At 54.3% G+C, this 26,078-nt stretch overlaps 7 protein-coding genes across 7 annotated transcripts; 2 read left to right on the forward strand and 5 right to left on the reverse strand.

Annotated features, from left to right (window-relative positions):
• Nucleotides 1–298: 298 nt before the first annotated feature.
• J4E79_004257 (uncharacterized protein) lies at nucleotides 299–2,354 on the reverse strand (the record flags this gene model as incomplete). Its single annotated transcript, XM_049353144.1, has 3 exons — nucleotides 299–389; nucleotides 443–2,153; nucleotides 2,291–2,354. 3 exons carry the CDS (start codon nucleotides 2,352–2,354, stop codon nucleotides 299–301), a joined length of 1,866 nt encoding a protein of 621 aa, XP_049212523.1.
• Nucleotides 2,355–5,583: 3,229 nt separating this feature from the next.
• J4E79_004258 (uncharacterized protein) lies at nucleotides 5,584–6,996 on the reverse strand (the record flags this gene model as incomplete). Its single annotated transcript, XM_049353145.1, has 1 exon — nucleotides 5,584–6,996. The coding sequence occupies one exon, from the start codon at nucleotides 6,994–6,996 to the stop codon at nucleotides 5,584–5,586; it is 1,413 nt and encodes a 470-aa protein (XP_049212524.1).
• Nucleotides 6,997–9,064: 2,068 nt separating this feature from the next.
• Nucleotides 9,065–10,433, forward strand: J4E79_004259 (uncharacterized protein; the record flags this gene model as incomplete). Its single annotated transcript, XM_049353146.1, has 5 exons — nucleotides 9,065–9,082; nucleotides 9,134–9,181; nucleotides 9,242–9,314; nucleotides 9,370–9,761; nucleotides 9,813–10,433. 5 exons carry the CDS (start codon nucleotides 9,065–9,067, stop codon nucleotides 10,431–10,433), a joined length of 1,152 nt encoding a protein of 383 aa, XP_049212525.1.
• A 1,139-nt stretch (nucleotides 10,434–11,572) lies between these two features.
• Nucleotides 11,573–13,524, reverse strand: J4E79_004260 (uncharacterized protein; the record flags this gene model as incomplete). The annotated part of the gene is made up of 2 exons (XM_049353147.1): nucleotides 11,573–13,269; nucleotides 13,317–13,524. The coding sequence occupies 2 exons, from the start codon at nucleotides 13,522–13,524 to the stop codon at nucleotides 11,573–11,575; spliced, it is 1,905 nt and encodes a 634-aa protein (XP_049212526.1).
• Nucleotides 13,525–13,804: 280 nt separating this feature from the next.
• J4E79_004261 (uncharacterized protein) lies at nucleotides 13,805–18,007 on the forward strand (the record flags this gene model as incomplete). The annotated part of the gene is made up of 3 exons (XM_049353148.1): nucleotides 13,805–13,866; nucleotides 13,920–17,597; nucleotides 17,644–18,007. The coding sequence occupies 3 exons, from the start codon at nucleotides 13,805–13,807 to the stop codon at nucleotides 18,005–18,007; spliced, it is 4,104 nt and encodes a 1,367-aa protein (XP_049212527.1).
• Nucleotides 18,008–20,076: 2,069 nt separating this feature from the next.
• On the reverse strand, nucleotides 20,077–20,373 carry RPS29 (40S ribosomal protein S29; the record flags this gene model as incomplete). Its single annotated transcript, XM_049353149.1, has 2 exons — nucleotides 20,077–20,239; nucleotides 20,312–20,373. 2 exons carry the CDS (start codon nucleotides 20,371–20,373, stop codon nucleotides 20,077–20,079), a joined length of 225 nt encoding a protein of 74 aa, XP_049212528.1.
• Nucleotides 20,374–21,354: 981 nt separating this feature from the next.
• J4E79_004263 (uncharacterized protein) lies at nucleotides 21,355–22,515 on the reverse strand (the record flags this gene model as incomplete). Its single annotated transcript, XM_049353150.1, has 1 exon — nucleotides 21,355–22,515. One exon carries the CDS (start codon nucleotides 22,513–22,515, stop codon nucleotides 21,355–21,357), a length of 1,161 nt encoding a protein of 386 aa, XP_049212529.1.
• Nucleotides 22,516–26,078: the final 3,563 nt, after the last annotated feature.

A 26,078-nucleotide genomic window follows, 5' to 3' on the forward strand; every position in this document is an offset into this window, starting at 1 on the left:
GTTTCTCCAGTGAGCAGGAGCCTGTCTGTAGTGAGAACGGTCTGGAGGTTCTCGACCAAGCTCGCGTGCCTTCCGGTCTAGAAGTTCCCTGATCTTTTGCAGAGGATCCCGACGACGTAAGGACTCGTCAGACTCTCGTGTCTGGGGTGGCACACTTGGGTGTTGCCACGATTGAGTGTTCGATGGGGGTGACGAAGGTGGGTTGCTCTGAGGCGGGCCACTCAATGCGTCCATCAGTGCCTGGTCAATAGGTGGTTCTTCCTTGTTCATGACAGCGTCTACTCTGAGAGCATCGCTCCTAGATGGCGTTTGAGGATGTATGGAAGATTCCCGCATTGATGGTGTGCTGGGTTGCTGAGTTGAGGATTGCGATTCCCTTGTCCTCGAGACTGGGACTTCTTGATCGTCATTGAGAATGTCCATGATTCTATGTGTAGATAACCTTGGAGTTGTCTTTGCAGGGGCCTCAGTATCTTTCGTTGAGGGTGCAGCATTGGGCTCCGAATGGGAAACATTTTGAGTAAGATCCACTGCGACCTGGGTAACTTTGGGCGGACTGCTATGCGCAGCTTGCGACGGCAATCCTAGTGGCATGGCTGGCTGTGCGAATTCCGGCGACTTTTCTCGCACAAATTCTTGCTTGATAACCGGTGTTGTCGCTCGCGGCGGCGGTGGGGGCTGCTGACGAGGATCTGGGTAGTGGTATTGAGGTTTTGGTGCGGCAGTGGTACGCGGCTGATGTGCTGATATATCTGCAAGCATCATGAGCAGAGCAGCATGCTCATTTGGAATGACCTCAATCGCCTTTGGTTCTGGTTGTGGTGTTGGCGTCCTTTCGACTTCGATGGCAGCATCAGCGAGGCTCGCAATGTTGTAATGCGCAATAGCTTCGGTGCGATCTGGGCCGTCAAACTTGGCAAAGCCACCAGCTACGTCCTCAATGGAATCATCAGCCTCTTCATCGTTCTCAACAAAGGCAACTCGTGCTGCAGTGAACTTCCGTCGTACTGAGTCGTTCTCAAGTTCCTTGTCCGCCTCAACGTAAGCCCTGCTCCGTGAGGCGAACTTTGATCCGATGCGATAGTCTTCGGCATGGTGAACTTCGTCACTGAATGTTGGCGGAAGGATGTTATCTTCGTCGTCTGTGGCATCAGCGTGTTGGCTCTTCATCTCCCGCTCCAGCTGCTTTGCGCGGAAGAATATTTGGAGCATAAAGTCATCCTGAAGTTCCCGGAATCGATTGACGTATTGCTCTCGCTGAATGTGCTCCTCGGCGACGCGGATGCGCTCTAATTCCTCGAGTCGATATGTGCGCAGAGAATTGATCTGGTCCAGACGGGAGTCGCGGCGTTGGTCCAGCTGGGCCATGACGGCTTCGTACTCCGGACATTTCTTGTGATACTGGGGGTCATCTTCAAGATTCTTCGTAGTACGGTTTGCCAACTCTTCTAATAAAGCCTTTTGGACCTTTGCAAGACTGCGATAGCTCATCTTAAGATTGAGCTGTCGGCGCAAATCAGTCTCCACATTGATGTCCGGATGCGGTTGGCGCCGACGACCGGGCAAACGCCTGCCGGACTTTGCAGGGGCATCGCCATTGGTCGGCAGAACGTTCTGAAGGCTTTGACTGCCGTCAACATCTGGAACCTGCTCAGGTGAGTTGGGTGCAGTGCTAGCATCAGTTAACTCAGGAGGTTGGTCGGCGGCGGTGTCGGTTTGCGATTCTTTTGTTTTGCGCTTTTTGCGCGGTTGTTGTTCGGAGACATCGCTTTGGGTTCGGGTGAGAACTCCGTTTGGACGTGTTTTGCTGGACTGTGATGAATCGTCTGATGCGCGTCTCCTCTTTGCTGCTGTTTTTGGTGCCGTTGAAGTCGCACTAGATGCAGGTTTCTGAAGCTCTGGAGTTTGGGTGCCATTCATGGGTGTGTTGTTGTCGAATGAGCCATTGGATCTCTGCGGCGAACCAGAATCGGACGATGTTCGGCTGCGCTTGGCTGGTCGCGCATCCTCATGGTCGGGAGTTGCATCCTCGTTTTGCGCGTTTTCATCCAGAGAACTACGACGGCTGCCAGAGCTTGCGCTAGATGGGCCAGCCGAGCTCGTGTGGTTAGACGTGCCTTTTGCACCGCGACGCGTTGTCATTTGGAACGGTACTGAAGGAGCAAGGCGAGATGTCTTCGAACCCTGAAGACTACTTCGCTTATTAGACAATGCGCTAGCGGCTATGCCAAGGTTAGCATAACCCTATAGGGAGCATCAAGAGGCAATTGTAGTAGGCTTGCGGACTTACGCGGTGCCTTCAGAGGGCTGTTAGAGATGACCTTTGTGCCTTTGAACTTTCGTTTCGGCGGCATTGTTGTTATGTGAGACCTGTAAGCGGAGACCTGGACGAAGCAGCCGTTAGCCTGGAATCATAACATGATGAGAGGGTGGCGGAAACTCGAACCGAACTTCGGGTATGCGATTGGGTACTTACGGGTCCAAGATATGGTTCTGGGTGGGTTTCTGATATTGTCACCCTCTTGTGGGGTAGGTAGAGTGGTGGTAGTGCTGTAAGCAAGACGTGTCAGCATATGGTCGTCGCGATGTCAGTAGCAGAAAGCCAGCGAGCGATTCCATCGTTCCCTGAACTGCTGGACCCGTGGATTGTTGAAATTCGTGCGATGGTTTTGCGCGACGTGAGTGCTGGGTGTGAAGTACTTACTATGACCAGTCGCCTTAGTGAGCGCGGTGACTTGCTTGACAGCGTGACGCGAAGTCCGAGTCAAGGATCCGTAGACTCATGAATTAATCTTGAGGTAGTCTACAGCCGTTTCGATATTTTTACACGCGATTTGCTTGTAGAGGTCGAGGTTGCGAGTGCTCGCAAGACAGAAATAACCCTGCAGAAGGAATGCTCCGTGTGGCACAGTCGAGCGGAAGCGCTGAGATGACTAGATGCTGAGGAATGTCAGTATAAGGAGATAGCGCAGAAAGCGCACTTCTGAAGCAGCAACAAGAGGTTGGCGAGGGTGTTGGAAATCGTGTTGATCCGGCGCATGAAGATGAAGCTCTTGTGAGATCCTTGGTCAGGCCTGGCGCCTTGCCCGATTGGGATCTGAGTCCACGAATGACAGCGCCCGTGAGCTCTTCACCTGCAACAATCGCAACGCGTACTGCACAATAAGATCCATACATTCACGCAGTCGTCATGCGACTCGAATCCAAGTCCTACTCTACAGTAATTACCATGGTTGCTGGCCACTATTGACGGCGCTGTTGGTTCTGCGCCTCGAGCCTTCCGGTGCAGCACGCCAGCCGAAGAGGGCAATGACCCAAATTACGTGCATCACCCATCGTCCCTGCCGCCACCGTGTCCCGCCACTTCAAGTCATCGCATCTGCCTGTTGCAACGTCCATCACAGCACCGCTCTTACGGGCTTTCCACGAAGCATTCGGCGCACTTTCTGGAAGCTTTCAAGTTGCTTCATCCAGGTTTCACGTCGCACGTCATTAGCCGCAGCGCTAGACGGGACGATCCTCCCGAATCGTCACCATTGCCCCTGCCCCCTTCACTTGAAAGCTGCAACGCAAAAACGAACATGAGGTGTACTTGAAGTCAAAAAGACGTATACTCTCGCCTCTTGCTACTGTTCTCTAACAGTGTCTATCGGAGCCGCATACCTTGTGGTGAAGGGTGCGGCGCAGCGTGCATGCATGCATCCGTCGCGTCGTATTGCATGGCTTGGGGATGGGACTTTGAACAGGTAAGGGGGTTTCAAGACAGGCTGTTCTGGACTTGGTTTCCTATCTTGGGTGCTTGCAAGGTGAGCGCAGCGTTCGTACTGTTCGAATGCAGACACAAGTTCGCGCACTCTCCTCTTCACTGAGAGAAGCCAGAGGCGTTGATGTCGCGTGTGACCAAAAGGACAAGCGGATCGGCGGTCAGCGTAGAGCGCGCCACAACACATGAGCAACCATGAAACGCGTCACAACTCACACGACTGCGTCTATCGTCCTCTTCATGATACCTGTGATTTCCTTGGGCTAGACGTTGTTATTAAATCTCTGATTACTCATTCATTTACTTCCACGGCACCAACTTAACTACGACCAACTAACTGTTCGCCCAAACTCTCGACGCTACGCTTTCGTTACAACGACCAATGGCACACTTAGTTGGTGTAATGGACTAGTTGTGGTGTGGTCAACTGTCTGTCCTCTTTGAGAACGATTACATTGTGATAGTCATAAATTGCATCCATTCAGCGTGTCTCAAACTGATCGCAAGGCTAATACATCACAGTATGGAGCCAAAATACACGATGGGAATTGCAGTACAGCCTTGCGCACACGACACTGCATGCCAAAGTAAGTTCAGAATATTCCAATACAACGACGATCTTGACGAATCCGTACTCTCCACAGAATCACCAACGAGAATAATTCTCCGACAAGATACCCCAAGTATCACGCCCCATGTCTTCAACACCACTGCACCCATCCAATAGTCCCCCAATCCAACAAACCATATACTTTGTATACGACCCATCTCACCCCGAACCTAAACACACGATAGACTCCCCTCAACACCACCTCCCGCTCCCGCTCTTACTCATCACCACAGCTCCATCTCGGGCTCCGACCCGTCCGCCCGTGCACCCTCACACCCTTTTCCGCAAACTCCGGAAGCCGCGCGCGTGCGTCAGGGCAATCACGCCCGAACTCGTCATCACATAAGGTTCAATCTCCCCGCATGCTCGCCAACAACGAAGAACATTCGGCCGGTAGGTTTAAATGAAATGAGGCGGCTGTATACGTACCATGGTCAGCGGGGATCTCCCTCGTAGAATGGGAAGTTCGGCTAACGGTCGACTCTGACTGGCCCGAAGTGGGGCAGGGTAGATACTGCATGTTGCGAAGGGGGGTCATGCTGGCATCATGCATGTTCTGTGGTAAGGGAAGGGCAGTGGTTGTCAGTCATGTAGCGTCGTTGCGGGAAGGGAACTGTTGGAATACGACAGGTGAGGCTGAGGGGTTCCGGCTTCGGCAGAGAAAGAAAGTTTCTTCACAACAATGCGTATTATGGTTTGCTGGACAGAAGTATCAAGGGAAGAAGATGCTTGTAGATTACTGATGGTGATGATTTTTGTTGTATTGATTTTGGGTATAACGTTGCAGCCTTGCGGCCTAACTTCGTCTTCGATTCTTCCCCTTCCCATCCATTCTTGTCCGGGTTTTTTCTAGCTTTCCGTCTTGATAGTGCGCCTAACTAGTTGACCAGCAAATAGTTGTATGTGGAAACAATAAGATACTACGACTATACATAACGAGATGATGATTGTCCGCTCGAACAGCCCTGTATGCTGGAGCCCAGACCTGATAAGAAAAAGAGTCGCGATGCAGAAACGCTCAACGCTCGATCGAACCCCCGTGAGGGCGAGAGCTAGTGACAGAAGAGGAATGTGTGACATGAATGGGTATACCGAAAAGGTATGAACAGTGTAAGGGAAATCGTATCGTACAAACGTAAGAGACATTACATCTTTCACATTATATGAGTGACATGAAGGGAGTAGAGAGAGTACTCCTCGTGATGATCTATCATCGATCAGGGGAGTACTGGAGAGCGACGCGGCGGGAGCCGCTCATGCTGCTTCGGGGGGAGGAGTTGAGCACGAAGTCGGGGATGGGAGGTGTCATTTCGCGGCTGGGGGGAGATGGGCTCCTGGACTTTGATTGGAGGCTTGCTGAGCGTTCACGGGTGAAGCTTCTGGCTTGGTGGAGAGAGGGAGGGCCCATGGCGGTTTGACTCAGATTGCTGTTCGACCTCATCCGACTGAATGATCGTGGCGGGCAGGCGATGGCTTGGTTGGAGTAAGGGCTGGCGATGATGCTCGTTCCGGGAGTCATTGTTGGAGGCGGCAAACCTGATGGGCTCTCCGACCTGAACAAGGGGTGGATGTGAGCCTCACTGCATGCTGGACTCGGTGGGCGCGAGATGTCTGGCATCATCTTCGGGGGTGGGGGCAGATCTTCATCATCTTCCTCTGGGAGTTCTGACAGAAACGGACCGTCCAGCGCGCGAGCGGGCGAGTGAGGACGGCTGCCGGGGATCGGCTCCAATGTTGTGCCCCTTGTTGGCGCCGCTTGCTGCAAGACGACATCGCGTGCTGGAAGGCTCACGCTGCTTGTGTCCCAGCTATCGAACCCATCGGAGTGAGAGACAGTGTCAATCGACTGTCGGTTCGAGTAGATGCTGGCTGGGGCGTCTCTGGTGAAGGACTTCTGGCTGATGAGAGTAGTGCGCGAGTTGACTGGGCGGACTACATGACGTAGAGACTCTCGGAAAGATCTGAGCGACTGCGATGAGCGTGTAGAGAAGGTGGGCGAAGGCAAGGCTCCAAGAACCTCGGGTTGCTGGTGAATAGCCATGGGTGTCGCAAGCTGGGTGTGCTCTGCGAAGTTGAGATGGCTTGGGCGCGAAGTCCGCAGTTCACTCATGACTGAGTCACGAGGGCCTGATGTGATGACAGTTTGAACTTTGGGTGCTTTGCGGTTCCATAGCGACGAGGTGTACAGGATGGCCTGACTGAGACATGATACGACCCAGGCTGCGATCTGTCCCGAAACATGGCTGTCCCAATTTGAGACCGGCGCAACGGCAGGATCGGCTGTGACCTCTGCCCATCTTGACTTGATCATGATGATCGAAATGAGAGACAGTACCAACGCAGCGCCAGATATGAGAACGCTGACGGTTACCAAAGTCTTTCTTGCCCGACCTGATCGTTCTAGGGCTCCGCGGACGTTTCCCACATTGTGAAATATGTAGAAGCCGACACAGCAGAGAGAAACGACGTCGAAAGTGCTCGCTACAGCAGCGATGCTAACCAGGGAGGATTGAGACGAAGAAAGAGATGCCGTCTCCAAGATAGACAAGACGGTGTCGGCGGCTGTGCTTGACCATGCAACAACGCCAACAAGGGAAAGGTAGAATTTTCGAGATTGCAACATGATGGACGAGAGGCGTAAGGTTGTTGGTCAGCTCAAACCCCGGCCTGAGTACTCTTGGTGGAAGGCGACAGTCAGCCTGGAGTACGTCGAGGTACCGATACAGACGGGATGTATAGTCGTATTATAGTACCAGGGGGTTCCAGGGGGGATTGTCGATAATTGGTTTTGGTTGAAGGCCACCGAAGAGGATGCTGCAGAGAAGTGGGTGAACTATCGGTTGAAATGCAAGATGGAGCCCCAGTATTGTTGCTGTGGAGAGACGCGAAACCGAACAGGCGCGAGTCGGACGCGTTGCAGGAAATAATGCGGCTGTATAGCTGCAGCTACTATAGTCGAGCAAGCCGTTACGGGGCGTGGCTGATGCGGGTCTAGTCCGGTTATAGTATGTACGGTATAGCTGGCCGATCTTCGGTGGAACGACTAAGGAATACGATGGGTTTTGTGAAGCGAGCGTTGTTCGACGATGAGTGACGAGTGGATGACGAGCGAGGGAGTGACGAAAAAGGGACTGGACAGCGGCGTGAAGACGGGAGAGCATGTGGGGAGGGACGAGTAGTAATAATAAATTTGGGTGAAGTCGAGAAGGCTGATGTGTGCCCATTGTTTCGTGGACTGGCCTGCAATACGCGTAGGACAAACGGGGAAACCCCTACTAGTCTGCTGGGATGCACGCAAGCATCATTCGAGCATGGCGCTGCACGACCTCAGCGCATGGGTACCGAGTCCTAAGGGCATGGCGATGCGACATTGGCACAGCAGAATGCAGTAGCACGGCCGCAGAGCTGAGAGTATGATGGCAAGCCTACGATTCAGCGTGGTGGCAGTAGGCCGGATGCGCTGGAATCTGATGCAAAAGAAGGAAAACAGTTTGTCTTTTCGAAACACGAGCCAAAGCGGCCAATCGCGAGCGAGACCGGGTCAGGCGTCGAGAGCCGGAAACAGCTCAAGGGCCTACCTGTCAAAGTTTATGGTGTGGAGCTGCGGTAAGTTTAGCCCTTCATTTCCTGACGCGTTGTTTTGACTATGCGTTCGGCAGACACAACAAACAACCTGGAGAGAACGCGATCGGACAATTTCCACGCCTGATGAGCTGTGGATACTCGCTCGATCTGCCACGGCTGGTAAGCGCTGGCGAGGCATTACGGAGGTGCGACCGACGATAGTCCCCTCGTGCAGTGCGGAGAGCACAGCATATCAATAGGCGACAGTCACACAGTCGGCGTGTCCTAGCCAGAGTTTGGCAAGGCGGTGAAACGGTCTCGTCGCCTCATGGCCAGCGACTCATGGCGGCTCTAGGGCGGGGATTGAAACAAAGGGCCGAGCGATGAGCAGCAACCGGCTGGGCGACGACGATGACAGCACCTGCAACCTTGTCAAGATTTTAGAGTTGGCGATGCGCGGCATGTGGAAGCGTGCCGTGTGTCGATGCGATGTCAGCACACTAGCCGGGGAGGAGATGAAGCTGCGGCTGGGCGATCTGCTGTTGCGTCACTGGCCGTGTTCTGGCCGTTGGGGCCCTGCAACCGATAGTCGAGCCCTGAGCTGGATGTCAGCAGCCGCGTAAAAAGTAAACTCTCGTGGCCAGTAACACCTGGTATGTGTGGTGGGTACATCAATACCGAGGAATAGGTCTAGGGGTCTCTTTTGCGCCCAGGATTAGCGATCAGGATTCACGATCAACGATGCAGGAGGCGCCTGAACAGTGAAGCCTGGAGGTGCGCCACATGTGGCGTCGGCTTGGTAGAGCTGTGGCGTACAGCTTCGGTGTCAGTGTGAGTGGCAGTGTCAAGTGGTAATGTGTACCAGTTGACTGTGGTTGACGACAGCCTAACCTAGTGCACCGCGTTTCCACGACCTTCTGAGCAAACGACGCTCGCTTTGTGACAATAAAGGCTGCAATCGAATTCACATTGCTCCTGCTTCTACTTTTACCTTCCTTCTCACTACGCGGTACTACTAAACCCCGCCAAGAACTGCCTCATCATCCCCACTACCTCACCTCCAACTCCGACTCCGACACCCCGCCCACCCAGCTCCATCTTCAACCACGCACCCAGCAACCGCCAAGATGAAGATCACATTTAAGGTAGACACCGACTGCCTTGTTCAACACACTACAGCCTGCTAATCTGTGCAGGACCTCAAGCAAAACAAGTTCGTCATCGAGGCCGAGCCTTCGGAAACGGTGCGCAGACCCGCCACATCCAGAAAATTATCCCAACTGCCCTGCTGACAGACACACTAGATTGGCACCCTCAAGTCCAAGATCCAGGCCGAGAAGGGCTGGGAAGTTCCCCAGCAGAAGCTCATCTACTCCGGTAAGCTGCTGAGGTGACATAGCTGCTCAGCACAGTCGCTGACACAAGACAATAGGCAAGATCCTGCAAGATGCCAACACAGTCGAGTCGTACAACATCGAGGAGAAGGGCTTCATCGTCTGCATGGTCTCCAAGCCAAAGGCCGCCGCCGCATCGTCAAGTAAAGCAGCGCCCTCAACGCCCGCTCCAGCAGCAGCCCAGACGCCCGCAGCTCCTGCCGCGCCCGCACCTTCATCCAACACACAAAACGCCCCCGCTACACCTTCGCCTGCGCCAGCCCAGGCGTCCGGCGAGCGCTTCAATGACCCCTCGGCTCTGACTATGGGTGGAGAGCGCGAGGCCGCCATTGCCAATATGGAGAGCATGGGTTTCGCACGCGCTGATATTGACCGGGCCATGCGCGCCGCCTACTTCAACCCCGACCGCGCGGTTGAGTATCTTCTGACGGTAGGACAAGTGACCATTCCGGTCCCGACACACGTGCTGACATCATTCTAGGGTATTCCGGAGAGCGCGCTCCAAGAGCAACAGCAACAAGCACAAGCCCGTGCCCCGACCTCTCCCACGCCCGCTGCTGGCGGCGACACAGGTGCGACACCTGCGCCTGCCGGAGGCGCACCATCCGGAGGTGACGAGCCGATGAACCTCTTCGAGGCCGCTGCCCAGGCTGCTCAAAATCGTGGAGGTGCTGGCGGTGCCCGCTCCGGTGGTACTGGCGGCGGTGCTGCGGCCGGTGCGCTCAATGCCAACTCTCTCGAGTTCCTGCGCAACAACCCACAGTTCCAGCAGCTACGACAGGTTGTACAGCAGCAGCCACAAATGCTTGAGCCCATCCTACAGCAGGTCGGCGCGGGCAACCCTCAATTGGCGCAGATGATCGCAAACAATCCAGAGCAGTTCCTGCAGCTCCTGGCCGAGGACGCAGACGAGGACGCGCCGCTGCCACCCGGTGCTCAGGCCATCTCTGTAACTGAGGAGGAGCGCGAGGCGATCGAGCGCCTGTGTCGCCTTGGGTTCGAGCGCGATCTCGTTATCCAAGCATACTTTGCATGCGACAAGAACGAGGAGCTGGCCGCGAACTTCCTGTTTGACCAACCCGACGATGCCGACGACCAGTAGAGGGACCTCGAGTTCTGTGCGATCACTGTGCGACCTTACCATACCCGATGTCGACCCTCCTCCGGCTGATATCACCGTTACAATCGCACGACAACCATCCCGAAATTGGACGAATACTATCTCGAGTCCACTCCCCTCACACGGCTCAGTGCAGTTACTTGGGAATACGGAAAGGAACATTCCGACTAGTCCCACTGCTTACCATGACGATAACATGATACCTTCCGCATGCGGCACGCGTAGGAGCTGGACCTGCTGGTTTCTGGGTAGTAGATGGACCGGCGTATGCCTGCTGGGCGAAAGTAATAGCTCATCAATAAATCACCACCCCATTCCACGTTATTGAATTGCAACATGACATGTAGTATAACGCCGAACTAACATGCTCGTTGACTGACTACCGTACCCCAACACTACCATTACTCACGTTCTACCCGAAAACGCACCGGCACCCCGAAACGGTGAACCGCAACGATAAAATAGAAAAAAAGCTACACAGAACCCTGGCTCCAAGCTGTTCCGAGAAAGGAATACCAAGGTGAAGGGGGAGTGCAAAAGCACAGCCTCACTCGTCTGACCCACCCCTTTGTTTCTTGGATCCTCAAAAAGAAAAAACGTCGTTTATGCCATCTACCCAGACCCCACGTTCACGATATCTACTTTTTTTTCGCGGTCCAAACTGCCGCGTCGGTCTGCGACCCGCGAGAGTTGTTTTTAGCTGTTGGCGTTGGCGTTGGCCTTGTGTGTAGCATGGTAGTTATTTTTGCATTCCCCTGACGGCCCGCTCCCTTGCGTTAATCGTTCTCGATCCCGCTTCCGCTTTCTTATCTAGGGTTTACATCCGCTTGGTCGGTTTTATCTTTGTTGCTTTTCACCGTATAGATGCTGGTGATGTGCTGTGACGCGACTTGTGGTGGCGAAGGGATGGGTGATGCTGGCTGGCTGCATGAAGGGATCGTGAGTTTGTAATCAGGGGGTGTTGGAGGGTTGTTGTAGGTGTGGTGTGGTGAAATAGTTCTAGAAAATCACAGGTGGTGAATCAGAGTAGTAAAGAGGTAGATGTGAAGACATGGCTAGATAAACGACTCAAAGGTATCAATTCCGCAGAACAATGGTATATGAGTAAACTGAAGAACTGATCACGCTTCGACGGCAGTAGCCTTCCTCTTGCGACTCCTCTTCTTCTTTTTCTTCTCGCCTTCGACAATGTTGCTATCTTTGTTACTGTCGTTACGATCGTCGCGCCTGGGTGCCGCAACCTCTTCTTCGCCAAGCAGAGTCTCGAATCCGCCCTTCGGCCCGTCAGGATCGCCAAAAGTGTCTTTCCTCCACTGCCTGATGCGAGCCTTCTTGCTGAGAAACTTCTTGTCCTTCTTCTTCTTGATAGGGTCTCTGAACGCGGCGAGTTTCTTCAGGCCCGCGAAGTCGTTCAGGGCTTTGTCGTCTGCAAGCAGGATATCGCGCGCAGTCAGACCGAAACTTGTAGGAGATGTTTCGCGGTAGCGGAAGCGGGAGGCGGCTTTGGAGGGCTTGGCAGCGAGAGCCGCTTCGTATTCGAGGTTCTGGTTGACGAGGTTTTCTATCAGGCGGCGGTCGCGACGGGCGGTGGATTTGGCTTCGGCGCGTTCTTGTTTGCGCTGCTTGGAGGACTTCTTGGAGGATGTACCGGTCTCGTCCTCGTCGTCCTCTGCTTCGGCGTCGGGCATCTCCTCGTCGGATGAGAGGTCGGGTCGCTCTTCTTCGGAGTCGTCCTTGAAGTCAGGGACGAGATCCTTGATATCGATATCATCGTCAAACTTTGGCTTCTTAGGCTTCTTGCTCTTCTTGCCGCTTTCTTCCTCATCCTCGACAGTGTCTCCGTAGTAGGCATCACCGAAGCGCTTCTGCATTTCGGCGTCCCATTGCTCATCTGACCAGTCGGCTTCCAACACATCCTTCCATTCGTCAATGTTGAAGTCCCTGCCGCTCAGACCTCCGATCTTGCGGATCTGCTTGACCTTACTCTCCATGTCTTCCACCTTGAGCTTTCGGAGACGTGCAAGCTCCTGCTCCTTCTCTCGTCTCTCGGCTTCTCTTTTCTGTCTCGCCTGTTCACGGGCCTTGCGTCGGCCGCTCTTGTCGTCTCGGCGGACCGTAGTGCTTGCGACAGCATCACGCGCATATGTCATGATCTTCTCGTTCGCACCCGTTGTGTCCTCGAAGTATAGGTTGTACGAGTTTTCCCATTCGTCTGCCGCGGCGTCTTCTTCTTCGTCATCGGAAAGAAGGGGCTGGAAGCGGGCAGATTGTGTGGGTACCCAAGCGCGAGACGCCATGAAGTTGGACAGGAAAGTCTCGGGGTCCTGGTCGGCCTTCTCGACATCCTCGGCGGTGATCTTGGGTTTGTCGCTCTTGGACTTCTGAGGCTTCTCCTTTGCGATGATGAAGTCGTCGTCTTCCTCCTCGTCGGCATCCTTGAGCGCCTTGACGAGATCCTGCCTAGCGTCTTCCTGTTCCTGCGCATATGTCTTGGGCGGCGCATCCTCGTCCTCGTCTTCGCCCGTGTACTTCCCCTCAAGCAGATTCTTGGTATGGTAGTCTCGCAGTGTCATGGATGGCTCCTTCTTCTTCTCGTCTGTGCCATTTTCGCCCTCTTCGAGTTCGCGGTAGAACTTGACTTCCTTGTTGTAGATGCGAGGGTCCTTTGCGCGCAGAGCCTGGAGGGTGGCATTGACCTGTTCGTCGAGATCTTCGTCGAGTAGCTCGGCTGCATCGTCCTCCTCTACGCCCTCTTCGGAGTCTTCCGACTCGTCGCCGCCGTTCTGGAACGCCTTGTCCTTGCCGTACTTTTCCTCTACTGCACAAAGTTAGTACGGAACGTGACGATGCCCTGACTAAGCCTACATCGGAACTGCTCGGCGCGCTTCTTGTTGTGCTCGAACTTGCGGGCGTATTCCTCGTTGACCTTGAGCGAGACTCCGCCGCCGTCGCTGTCGGAGCCTTCATCGTCGGTGTTGTCGAGCAGCTTCGCCTTTTTCGCGGGGGGCTCGTTGGCGGCGTTCAGATCGCGCTTGACGCCGCTACTGCGCTTCTTCTCCTTGGTGCCTGCCATGGTGGGTGTTGTGGACGTCGAGGTTGTGCAGGAGCGTCTCGCGCCGGGCCTTCACAAAATTTTGGTGGAGTAGGCGCTAGCGCGGGAACTGACGTTCGCCGCGGCGGTGACGATGGACCCGCCGCAACACCAATCGAGCGGTGCATGGGCGCGAGGAGGTGCACCACGCGACACGCCCACCCACGCCGCCGACCATGTATAATAGCCTGCCCGTCTAGTCTCTTTCTGCTTGCTTCTAAGATACCCATTTCTATAGCCTCTGTTCGCACGAGTCGGCAGCATGGCGGAGGAGAAGCCGCCGCAGCTCAGCATAGAGCCCGTGTCACGGCCGCTGGATCTGATGTAGGCCGAGACGATACGACCGAGTACGCGGGCATGCTGACAATTGCATACAGACCCGTCGTCATCAAAGAAGCCGCCCTCGACTCGCCCACCTTCCGCGCGACTGCCGTCCACTACGGCGACCAGATCGAACTGATAGAGCGATGGCTTCACTCCTTCATCAGCGCAACCTCGACGCTCGCCGCAGAGTGCAACAAGATGCAGGGGCTCGTGGACACGTACATACAGACATCGCACCCGCCGCTGCAGCTCTCCGAAGCCGTCGTCGACCACGACTACACCGTCCTGGCCCTGAAGCGGTTCGGCGAGGGCGCCCGCGAGTTCTGGAACGGCACGCTGCGCAGCATGAAGAGGGCCGAGGCGACCATGTGCGAACCCATGCGGGCATTCGTGTCCAACGACCTGCGCATGCTGAAGGAGGCGCGCAAGAACCTCGACTCGACACAGCGCACCTTCGACGGAGCCATTGCGCGGTACGCCGGCCAGATCAAGACAAAGGAGGCGTCCTCGCTGAGAGAAGACGCCTTCCAACTGCACGAGGCGCGACGGGCATACCTCCAGGCCAGCATGAACTTCTGCGTCTTGGCACCCCAAGTGCGCCTGACATTGGACAAGATACTCGTCAAGGTGGTCAACGAGCAGTGGCGCGACATGAAGGCAGCAACAGATGCGTCCAACAAGGGCTTCAACATGTGGACCTCCGACGTCGAGCGCGTGCGGGGCTGGAGCAAGGAGATGGAGAACGGCGAGCGTGTCTTCAAGAGGGAGCTCCATCTAGCACGCCAGCAGATCGAGGGCGCCGCCGAAGTCAGCGCAAGACCATCGCGAGAGCTGGACACCTACGCCGCTTCGACCGTCCCATATCTCGGCGCCGCGCCTTCGTCCGCGAACTTACAATCCCCGGCGAAGCCTGAGTTCGGCAGCGACAAGGCTGAAAAGCAGGGCTGGCTGTTCCAGCGCACAATCACCGGTAAGCCGGCCAGGACCTACTGGGTCAGACGCTGGTTCTTTGTCAAAAACGGCATCTTCGGCTGGCTGACACAGGGCACACGGTCCGGCGCCGTGGAAGAATCAGAGAAGATCGGCGTCCTGCTCTGCGGTATTCGGCCAGCCTTTGCTGAAGAGCGACGCTTCTGTTTCGAAGTCAAGACGAAAGACACGACGATCCTCCTACAGGCCGAGACGCAGAACGATATCACTGAGTGGATCTCTTCCTTTGAGGTCGCCAAGCGCAAGGCACTGGAAGATACATCCAAGGATCTGTCGGGAGCTGCCTCTGTCGACGCCGCCTTCTCTATAAGCCCTCCTGTGGCCCCTGAGTTCGCTGCAAAGACCTCCGAGGGACAAGCCGGCCAGCCTGGTGAAGACACCGTCAGCATGGACCGTACCGAATCCCTCGGCGTTCCTGGTGCTGATAGCAATGCGACACGCGGTAGCTTCGATGTGTCGGCTCGACGTGGCACAACAACTGAAGGCGATAGCAGCCGCCGTGATCACACTGCCAGAATCATGGAGAAGCTCGACTTGACAAGGAAATCAACAGTAAGCCCTCAGCTGAGTGGGAGCAACCCCTCTTCCGCCAGCGGTGGCATTGCTAGTCTTATCTCCGCAAGTCTTGCTTCAGCTAGTCATAACATTGTACAGGTCGGACAGATTGCTGCACCTGCACCTGGCCTCCCTGATACTCGGCTTGTCATGGGCCAGACACTTCCGTATACCAGTCTTGCGCCTTCCACCCTTGCGAGCCCGCCGGCTCCGACCAACCTTAGCAAAGCCGCTGTCGCCGTAAGCGGAGAGCGAGGTCTCGGGACAGGTCGCTCAGGTAACATGCCTGGTGGGCTCATGGCTAACCTCTGGGGCTCGGTCAACTGGGGATATGTCAATGTCCTTGGGCGCGAAGATGAGACCAACACGCGCGACCGCAGTCAATCCGGTCCTCCCAGTCCTATCAACCCGTCTCCTGTCCTTGGACCCAGCGATGAGAAGAATGGAACACCTCCGGTTCCTACTATCGCTGTTCATCGCAAGTCGAGCAGTATGGGCGGACCCATTCCGATACTCACCAAGACCAACCATGACGAGGTCGACTTCCCCAACTACTACCCTCTCGCTCTCCGGATGCAAGACGCTCAGTTCCGGATACTGTTCCCTACAGTACCACGCTCGGAGAAAGTCGTGCTGGTGTTCCGAGCCGTATGGAATCCGACAGATCAACAAGAGTTCCCCGGGCGTGTGTACGTCACAACTAAAAACATCTACTTTTACAGCAATCACCTTGGTCTTGTACTTATCACGGGAATAAGCATGTCTTCTATCGATGAAGTCACTGCTGCTCCCGGCAAGGACTGCGACTTCCTTTTCCTGCATTTCAAGTCAGGCGCAAGGGAGGATGGCGCCACCAGGCTTACTGTGAAGACATTCCTCGAGCCTCTGAAATTGCTCTTGCGTCGACTGAATTTCCTCGTACGCAATACTGCCTCTGGAGAGCACAACCTTGAAGAAACGATGAAGAGAATGATCAGAATGGAGACGGATGAAAGCCTCAATGCCCCTGGTGAGGAGGGTTGGGAGGAAATCTCTCCAGACACGCCTGTTGATACAGGCTATGGCGGGAAGAACATCAAGACCAGCCTGCGCATTGATGGTAATCTGTTTGGACCATCCGGCGCAAGTGCCGCGAAGAATGCAACCAAGTTCAAACTACCGTCGCAAGCTGTAGTCTTTGCTCCAGCTGGCATGACCCAGGTTGCCGTGGAGAAGGAGTACGATATCAGCGCAAAAGGCCTATTTCATATACTCTTCGGTGACAAGAGTGCGGTGTTCCAGCTACTGTATCGGGAACGGAGAGCATCCCGCATCGTCCAAGGGCCGTGGATCACGAGCGATAAAAACCTTCAACGACGAGATTTCGAGTACGAAATTGCACAGCCTGGTAAGAACGGAGCTGTTGTCATAAACGACTACCAGGTCATCGAAGTCCTCAACGACCATCTTTGTTACGTGGTCTCAGATCGCAAGACACCCTGGTACCTGCCAGGCCACGATCGATTTGTACTTCTTAGCAAAACAGTCATCACACATGTGTCAAAAGCGCGATGTAAGCTTGCTATCCACACAAAGGTGGACTGGAAGCGCAACCCACGTTTTGCGAGGAAACTCATCGAACGCCAAGCCCTGCAAGACCTGGAGCTTGAGGCGCAAGACCTTGTTGATGTCGTCAATGATCAAGTCGCCAGGCTCGGCCACAACAGAAGTACGAACAAGGTCACAAATATCTTTGGCCAGATCGGCGCCCAAACACAAGCTGTACAGCTCGACGCGCAGGACATACCACCGCCGAATCGACCTCGGAAGTTCAAATTACGACCGCAGACGACCGCATCTTTTGTCGCGCAATACATAGGAAACATCATTATAAGTGTGGTGTCAACAGTCATGAGCTGGATATTGGCGATCGTAGCCGGTCTTGGCAAAGTTATCTCAGCACACACATTGCTCTTTGGCCTTTTGCTAGTCAGCGGTGGAGCCAACTTCTTCTATACTTCCAGGGACAGTTGGAGCTGGTGGCACGAGCGAAATGCCGCTAATTACATGTCGCGATTGGGTGTCAAGCCATCGACTACGATGACCCGCTCGATCTACATTCGCGATATTGAGGAGTCGTTCTTGAACCGGAACAACACCAGTCTTGAGCTTTCAGTGCCAGTCGCGGCGAGCACTGATAACAAATGGTATGCTTCTTCACCTAGAGATGCCAACTCAGCTAACTGTATACAGCCACCAGACGTTCACAACCCTCCTCCACGATCCCTCATCTACCGTCTCCACCCAGTCTTTCTTCAAACCTTCTACGCATAGCACCCAGCGCCTCCACCGCACGCGACAAAGCCTCGGCTCGCACCGTCACGATCTACTCGTTGCTTTACGCGTCGTCAATCGCATTGAGAAGGAAGTGGTGGAAGCGGAATACGAGAACTGGCTACTGGATGAGACACATAAATGTAGCAAGGTTGGAAAGCTCCTAGAAAGCGCAGCCAAGAAGGGCAAAGAGAAGCAGGTAGAGGACTGGGTCAGAGGGTACTGCGGGGACTGTCAAAAGAGTTTGCAGGTGGTTGAGGAGAGCCGGAAGGGTCTGGTATGAGCCCTACTTCGGTTAGCCACTGAGCACAAGAAGATGTAATGGGACAGTCGAACGGGGAACCTGGTAATGCCATCGCACAAGCGAAGAACCGAACCTAACTTTATCGAATTTAATAACGAAATAGACCCTCAATTTCGTCAGTCAGGGCGACCTCGGCGCTCCTGACTCCGTACCTTGGGTCTCTGCTACACTTACCTTGATCATCACTTATTTTACTATCCTGCCCGCTCTCACCCTCACACTCACATAAGACTCTGGGTTTTGTGCGCGCAGATCCAACCAGCTCGCACTGCTAACCTGTTTAGCTGAACAACCGCAGCCATGTCTAAACTCGAGTCCGGAATGTCGTGTACGCTGAAAAATGATACCATTACGGTAAATGACGACCTCAAGATTTCCTTCCGACGCACAGTTCGTGTGCCAGATATCTCCGAGTCGAACTACCTCCCCCCTAACCTCGGCGCCTTCCCACTCGAAGCAGTGTCACGGCACGCCAAACTGCCCAAGGCGATGATCGTAAAGAGCGGCGTTTTCTTCCCCATGTACCGTAAGTATCGTCAAGACTGATGAGAAACTCGAACGTCCAACTGACAAGCGTGCAGAATCCGAGGCGATGTGGATCAACTTCAGCCCTGTCCAAGAGCAAATGCATCCCTACAAGATCAAGATCTACGTCGGCGGCGTGAACGTCATCTCTGCCGAGCCCGCCATCGAGACCGTGGCCAACCAGTTCCGCCGACAAATCCGACTAGGAAAGGCTCCTGCAGACGCCAAACCCGTATCTCCCCTGCAAGACTACATCGTCGTCCCACAGCAGAAGTGGATCGATGGCATCGCCCACGGAGACGGCACAGTCCGGCAGTTTGTCGCTATGCCCAGCAACAGTGGAGCCTCAGTCGAAGCGCAGATCACAGGACAGGAAGCTACAGCCGGTATCCAGATCGAAATCACGCCTTACAAACTTCCCGGTCCACGAGCCTTCCCCGGTGAGCCCATGCAGATCTTCCTCAAGCAGCTCAACGGCACGACCAAGACGTTTGACGTCACCCATCTGGAGCCCATCAGCAACTTCAAGCTGCGTATCCGTGAGGTAACGGGTATACCCACGCAAGACATGCGTTTAATCTACGCTGGGAAGCAGCTCGAAGGTAAGCCAGCCACCCACCTCACCGCACATACCTCCAACCATACTAACCTCACGCCAGACTCCCGCGACTTCGACGACTACCGCATCTACAAAGAATCCACCATCCACATGGTCCTCCGCCTCCGCGGCGCCGGTCCCCCAGACCCCACAACCGCGCAGATGAACCTCGCAGCCGGCGGCCTCATCCACCAAGTCATCCACCGCGACACCCTCCGCCCCAACTGGGACGTTGCCAAAACCACCGTGTTCAACGCGCAGATCCTGAATGCCGCGCTGTACGAGAATGTTACGGGGCGGAAGCCGCTTACCCGACCTCTTTCGCATGAGTTCTATGCCACGCATGGGTTCCCGTATTACAAGATGTATGAGGAGAACAGTGGGGTGTATGGCAGCAGGTTTGGGGCGATCAAGTCAGTGGGCGAGTTGAAGGGGCAGGGCAAGGATCAGGGCGTGGTTAGTGCGGTGAAGGTTGTGGATGGAGGGTATGGGAGCGGGATTGAGGTGATGAATCCGCAGGGGCCGTATCAGGTGCCTGAGCCTGTGGCGGAGGTTGAGGAGGCGTTGGAGGGTTATCATATCGCTGAGTTCTAGACTCGTGATGTATTTGATGGCTAGGGCGCAAGGTCTGATTCATGGCATGCACGATTGGGCGCAAAGAGGGACATGGAATGAGCTATCGGTTTCGCTCATTGGGGAAAATGGGAAAAGTGTAGTAGCATGGTAGCTACATACTAGGAAACCGATGCATAATCTCTTCCTTCCGTCTTCCATTTCCACCCGCGTGATCGAGATCTTGGTGTCTAGATGTAGTACTCTCATGTATCATACATTTGACACTCTCTCATAACAGTTCTGCGCCCATCGCGGCTGCGCTTAGCGATACTGTCTCCCAGTCAGCCTCCATCCCATAGTTCCCGTTCCTTCATTTTCTTTCCTTTGTTTCGCTGGGAAATATCACCCTCCGCATCTGATCACATACCTTGACGAACCCAATGTCCTGCGCCTTCTCACGGAAAGCCTGACGACTCATGTTGATTCCGTACTTGCGGATGATACCGGCTTTCTTCTTGTCACCGGTAACGACACTAATTCTTCATCAGCACAGTCCTCCTTCTTTGATCCCTCTTCTTCCGCTTTAGCTTTAGTCGTAGACATACCAGCCGATAGAGGCCTTGCCGTACTTGCGCGGGCGCGAGTACCAGACTGATTCGTGCGACATGTTGGCAGTTTCGTTCTTTCGTTCGATAAGATGATGTCTTGCGAAAGAGCAGCGGAAATTCTAGGCAGGAGAATTTCAGTTTCGTGTGTGTGGCGCGGATTGGCGAGGTTCAGAAGTTCTGCATGGGTTGGTTGGTGTGAGGTAGTACCTTGTTGGACAGTCTGTCCGGGGTTGCGTATCACGGTACTCGCTCGGAGGGAAGTAACGTGATTTCGAACGTCATGTCTTGAAATGGTTGTTTTAGTGTTATTCGTGCGTCTCATTGAGTTTGTGGCTAGGAGTTGGGTTAGAGTAGACGGTTGCCAAGACTTGGGTGGCGGAGACGATGATTTGGTCAAATAGGTATCTACCTAGGTACCTCAAACACCTACAGCGCTCGTAAAAGCCCGAGCAATGATGAGCGATGAGCTTGATCAAGGGAATGACATTTGTTTTGCTGTCTATCTACCTGAGCCTGCTCGAAGATATCTGAAGAATGTACCGAAATGTCTATCATCACGACCTTTACCGTTAGCACGCCAATAACACCCATGTGGATAAGAGATATCGGATTCGATAACCTCAAGATCAGAAATTCGCAACCCGATTTGACCGCCAGCGGCCAATTGCTTTTGCGGTCGTGACTGTATCGAGCTTGCAGTGCTCAAAACCGTTTCAAGTCGTTCCGGTCTCCGATATGAAAGAGCTGCCACCTCACAAGACATCTAAAGTAATCAGTCATACATTATTCATGTTTGTCCGTCTCGACGTTCTCGGAGGCGTGTCGCCTGGGAAGGCCGAGCCCCAAAGGTGCAGTTCGATGATCATGCCGTCGTCAAGATCGAGATCAAGGTACCATGCGTTGTTAGGCGCAGAACTTAGTCCTCGATAAGTGTGAACGTCAGAGGGATCATGTTGAATGTAGTGGAATGATAGAATGAGTAAGCCATTCATCCCATGTATCCCAAGAAGATGCAGGCTTAAATCGCGTGCTTCTTCTTCTCAAATGTCGTCGATATCGTAGTAGTCGTCAAAACCGTAAGGTGGACGCCGGATCTGAGGTCTCGCCCAACCGTTGCCAACATCATCGTCGTCCTTCTCCGCGTCTAGTGGCGTCCAAACGATGACTTTCTTTCGCACCCTCCAACTCCTCTTGTGAAACCTTGCCTTCATGTCCCGCTCTTTTCCGTACCCAGGCGACTTCTGGGTGACGTCCACACTTTCGCCGCGCTTCACCAAGACAAGCAACGCCTTTCGGGCGCCAGCACCCTTTGTCAAATCCTCATCGTCCACCCTGCCGAATCCCTGGAGTTGATGCTCTTCAGGGTTTTGTTCGAAAGACTCTCGCCTGTTGGGGTCAAGAACGGACGTGCAGTCGTTCTCCTCTGTCGATCTGAAGACCTGGACGATTGACCCGGAGCCCTCCCCATCCCTATTCCACAGTCTCTTGTTCCAAAACCTTGGCTGAGGCTGGCGGCATATGTCACCGGTCTCGCGAGATCCGTGGCTCCTGGAGGGGCTGAAGCCGAGCATGCGCGAACTCCGAGTGACATAGCGAAGCTCCTTCCAACCGTTCCCGCGGTTGATCAAGTTCGTGATGGCGTCATACTCCGGTGCAGCAGCGGCTACCGCAAACACGGTCAGGCAGTCCAGTCGGAGCGCAGGGAGAAGCTGAAAGATCGATTCGTGACGGTACATGAGGTCGTCGAAGCCTTTGAGATATCGCATCATTGGGGAGCCGATGAGCCGAAGGTGGCGGATTTTGGACACGGTAGATTCAGGCAATTCGGAGAGTCTGTTTAGCATAGTCTGAGGGTCCTCAAAGTTGAAAGTAACACGCTGAAGCCATATGTCGCGTGTTTCGATGTGTATCTGGCGGGATACGCGCAATAGCGCGAGGGAATGTGGGGCAGGCTTGAGATACCTCTCGCCATAGCGGGGTGTGTATCGCAGGCCGAACGTCAGCCTCGTCGAGTTGAAAGCCAGCTCCCAGATCTCATCGCGCAGTTCTCGAGGCAGTTGCAGCAAGGGGCTCGAATCGTTCATTGCAGTGTTGTCGTCAGTCATTCTTATCGACCTGATGGAGGTTTGGCGGGGTTCATTGTACCAGCGGTACCGGCCGCTCTTGGGCGGGATAAAGTAGTCTTCGTCCTGGATCATCATCTTGGAGAAGGTTTGCCCTGCATGGGAATCGAAGGCCGTGGATGGCACCGAGACATGGGGATTGGCCAGCTGATAAGCCCTTGGTGGTGTTCAGCGCCAAGCAGGTTCCCGGCTTGCCGTCACGCGACACTCGATTAGTCGCCTGGCAATCTCGACTCAGCCACCTTCCATCTCCACTCAGTTGGGACGATTACTCCACTCTTATATCTCGACTTTCCCAATACTGCCAAAATGCCTCGCGCCCGCCGAATATCCCGCAGCCGTTCCTTGTTCCTGGTTGTGAGTCTCCCGGCCGACGCCTAGCCCCGCACCTTGCGTAATGCCGGATGTCCAGACAATAAGCAACGCGTTAGGTTTTGGCCATTACATCAAGCTTCCATCTAGGACGCGTCTCGCATAGACTCTCGCACGGACAAGAACCCAAAAATCGCGCTTCAAAGCTAACAATACGCAGTGTTACGCACTTCCGAAGACCACATATGGAGCCGATATCCAGCCCAAGCAAACCAAGCAGGACACAATCCTGTCGGACCGCTGAGTCTAGATACCGAAGTCCTGCCAAGCATCTCCATACTCACCGAAATGCGCTGTTTACCACCTAAACGCTATGCCACATTGATGTCGATATCCCGTCTCCAGTAGCCATTACCGAGGCGTATGGCTGAGATGCATACAAGCGAGCCTGCCACCGGAACATCTCGGGCGCCACTTCTGGTCCATCGCCCTCCGAGCGGCACGGTGGGACGCGTCCCAACAATTGGACGAGGCTGACAAGTACACCATGCCATGGAGTTTGTTGCTCTTGGCCGGCTCTCCTATGCTTGATACGATGGCCACTTATGACGTACGGACATCCTGAAGATCGGCGAGCTTGTAAAGGCCTCACCACGCTTGGTATGATCGAATGGAAGCCCGAGTCAGCTTATCCTGCAGGAATGCAATTGTGGATCGGATGGCGCATCGAGGCCGTGGAATTCCATTCCAATGCACCAGGTGTCTGATTTGGGTTGTTCAACTTGTAATTCGATGGGTCAATGCAACCTGCTCGAGGCTGGCGCGTGGGGCTCCGCAATATTCTTTAGCGCGGCACTCGCCATGACGGTACGTCGTTCACGAAGCCATACATGAAGCACACTGACGACTACCGGAGAGAGTCCGATCGTAGGACACATGCCTCAACAGAACTTGGCACGAAACGCCTGCTGGATGTTGCACCAAGAATCAATAAGCGCAAGCTCACGACGATGTAGTGGGACTGGTACCGGCATACCGCTCTGGGATATACGAGAGTGGATCTTGGGCCCATATTAGAGGATGCCTCGCCGTGTTGGCTTCTAGACAGGTGAGATTATGGAAACATTGCGGATACGTGACTACGCTTCAAAGGCACTTCGAGGGCTCGGTGCTCTTCTCAAAATAGCCTCGGTGCTTAGCTCCTCCGAGGCTCTCACTGGAGGGTCATGGATGGGGGTCGTCCTCTACCTCGCCGTTCGTAGAAGCGCGGGTGAGGTGAGCTATCGGTGTGAGTACGGTGGAGCAGTAACGCGACTTACCTAGACGCACACCATCGACCAACAACTGCACTGTCTTCGCGCTTATTGTACGTTGCCTTCTCTCACTGCGCTCGGGTGTCAAAGATCGCCAATCTCGTCCGCATAACAATGTGCTCACTTGATCGCCCAGAATGTTTCTCAGTCTTCTCTAACGGGTGTGAAATGTTGGAGGCCCAGATGTCACTTTCTCAACGACATGACTACGAATCTTAGCTCATACCTGAATCACTTGACCGATTGCAGAAACATGTCGTTCTTGCGCTGTCGAATGCTGCTATTGCGACTTCTCCACCGCGATTCCCTTCCTGCGTCCAGTCACCTACTTAGCCGTTTATCTTATCTCACTCATCACCTGTCCTTGTCAGACGCTCAGCTTCGCGCAACACTTATCTGTTCTTTGCTCTGGTACTGCTTGTCATCATGGTCGACGCGATGCGCTGCAAGCTGCAATGTTACCCCAGTCACTTCTCTCCAGTATCACAAAGCAAAGTTTTCTTCCTCAAGCAACGCCACCAGGGCGAAGACTCAATGAAAAAAAGAAGGTTCCTATCGATCCTCACCACTTGGATGAGTGCCGAATGACAGGAAGAAAGTTCTCAGCAAGCCGAAGCTTGTGAGATCATAGCCGCGTCGGTTGTCGATGTTGCCGGTGGGTGTCGTTTGTCGGTATCGCCGGTCGATGTCGCCGGTCGATACATGTATATGTATATGTCGTCCTCCATCTCGGTGATGTGCTAACCCATTGCGGGTGTGCCTACCCCAGTGGGTACCTGTTGGACCAAGGGCTGGGATAACTCTCTGCACAAATGATGGTTGGCAAACCCCGCTTACTTCTATTTGGGCGTGCTAAGCTGCCACCGCCATCATGGGGATCAGGCCAGGACCATTTGGTCTGTCAGGAAGCCCGAAGGCAACACCATTTCTGTGGCTCTCTTCTCACCCGGTGGTATGCGTATCTCCACCAACGCTCTGGATTCATGCGGTCCATAGCATGCCGTCGTATACAGAGGCATTGCCGCTGGGGCCAGTCCATAACACCGGGATGAGTGGGGGAAGCTGCACTGTCGAGCTGCAGGCGCAAGACAGTGTGGCTACGCCCTCCCTACAACAGAGAGTCACGGATCCAGCGTTAGTACCCAAGAGACACGAGCTCAAGCAAATCGCTGGCAGTGTTAACTGGGGGCAAAGACCAGGAGGATACTGACAGGCTAAAGAGGATCCAGGTCGCAGGGAAGGAATGCTACCCTCACGGGGATAGTCAGCAAGCGGGAGTCCGGGGCGAGCACTTACCTGCGTGGTGGTGGAGGAAGAAAGAGGTGGAGGACAAGGCTGGAAGAAACTCAATATACGCCGTGTGTGGGCGCCAAGCCAAGAGCCTGTGCGCTGTAGGCAGCAGCGAAAATATGAAAAGCGCGTCACAATAGAAGGTCTGAGACAGGGGTGGAAGTTTCTGCAAAAGTGAAGGTGAACGCGGCTCTGTGGGCACGTGAACCTGGGTGACGCAACGAACAAGAGGATAGCGAGGAACATTGGAAAGTTGGAACTCCAACTTTGAATCTTTGAGATCAACGGCGAATTGAGCCAGTATCGAACGAAGACGCAGCGGCGACCATCTTATATTGCCCTCTTCTGACTCAGAGTGCGATGCATACTCTGGTTCTTCCATCTCGTCCCATGCATGGTACTGCGGTGACGCGACGCAGACGAGCGACTCACAACTTCCGAATTCCATATGTACCCATCCAATCAGATCCTCTCGAAAAAAGAGAAGTATCGTCAACACAAGAGCTTGAGCCAGTATTGTGATAAGAGAAAATAGACTTGCGTAGCATCGCGCTCGTATAGTCGGCCTGGCAACAGAACCACGCGATAACTGCGACACGAGCGTTTGTCGTGGCAAGTCCCATTGGCCGAATTCGGTCTTTCGCATACACATCCATTATTTGCTTGCAATTGAGGTCAACTCGTGGAGAGTCAGCTCCTGACACTACCACGAGTTCTGAGTAGCGA

Source organism: Alternaria viburni, assembly GCF_023758015.1.
Source record: "Alternaria viburni strain BMP 2772 chromosome Unknown scaffold_7, whole genome shotgun sequence".
Lineage (NCBI taxonomy): Eukaryota > Fungi > Ascomycota > Dothideomycetes > Pleosporales > Pleosporaceae > Alternaria > Alternaria viburni.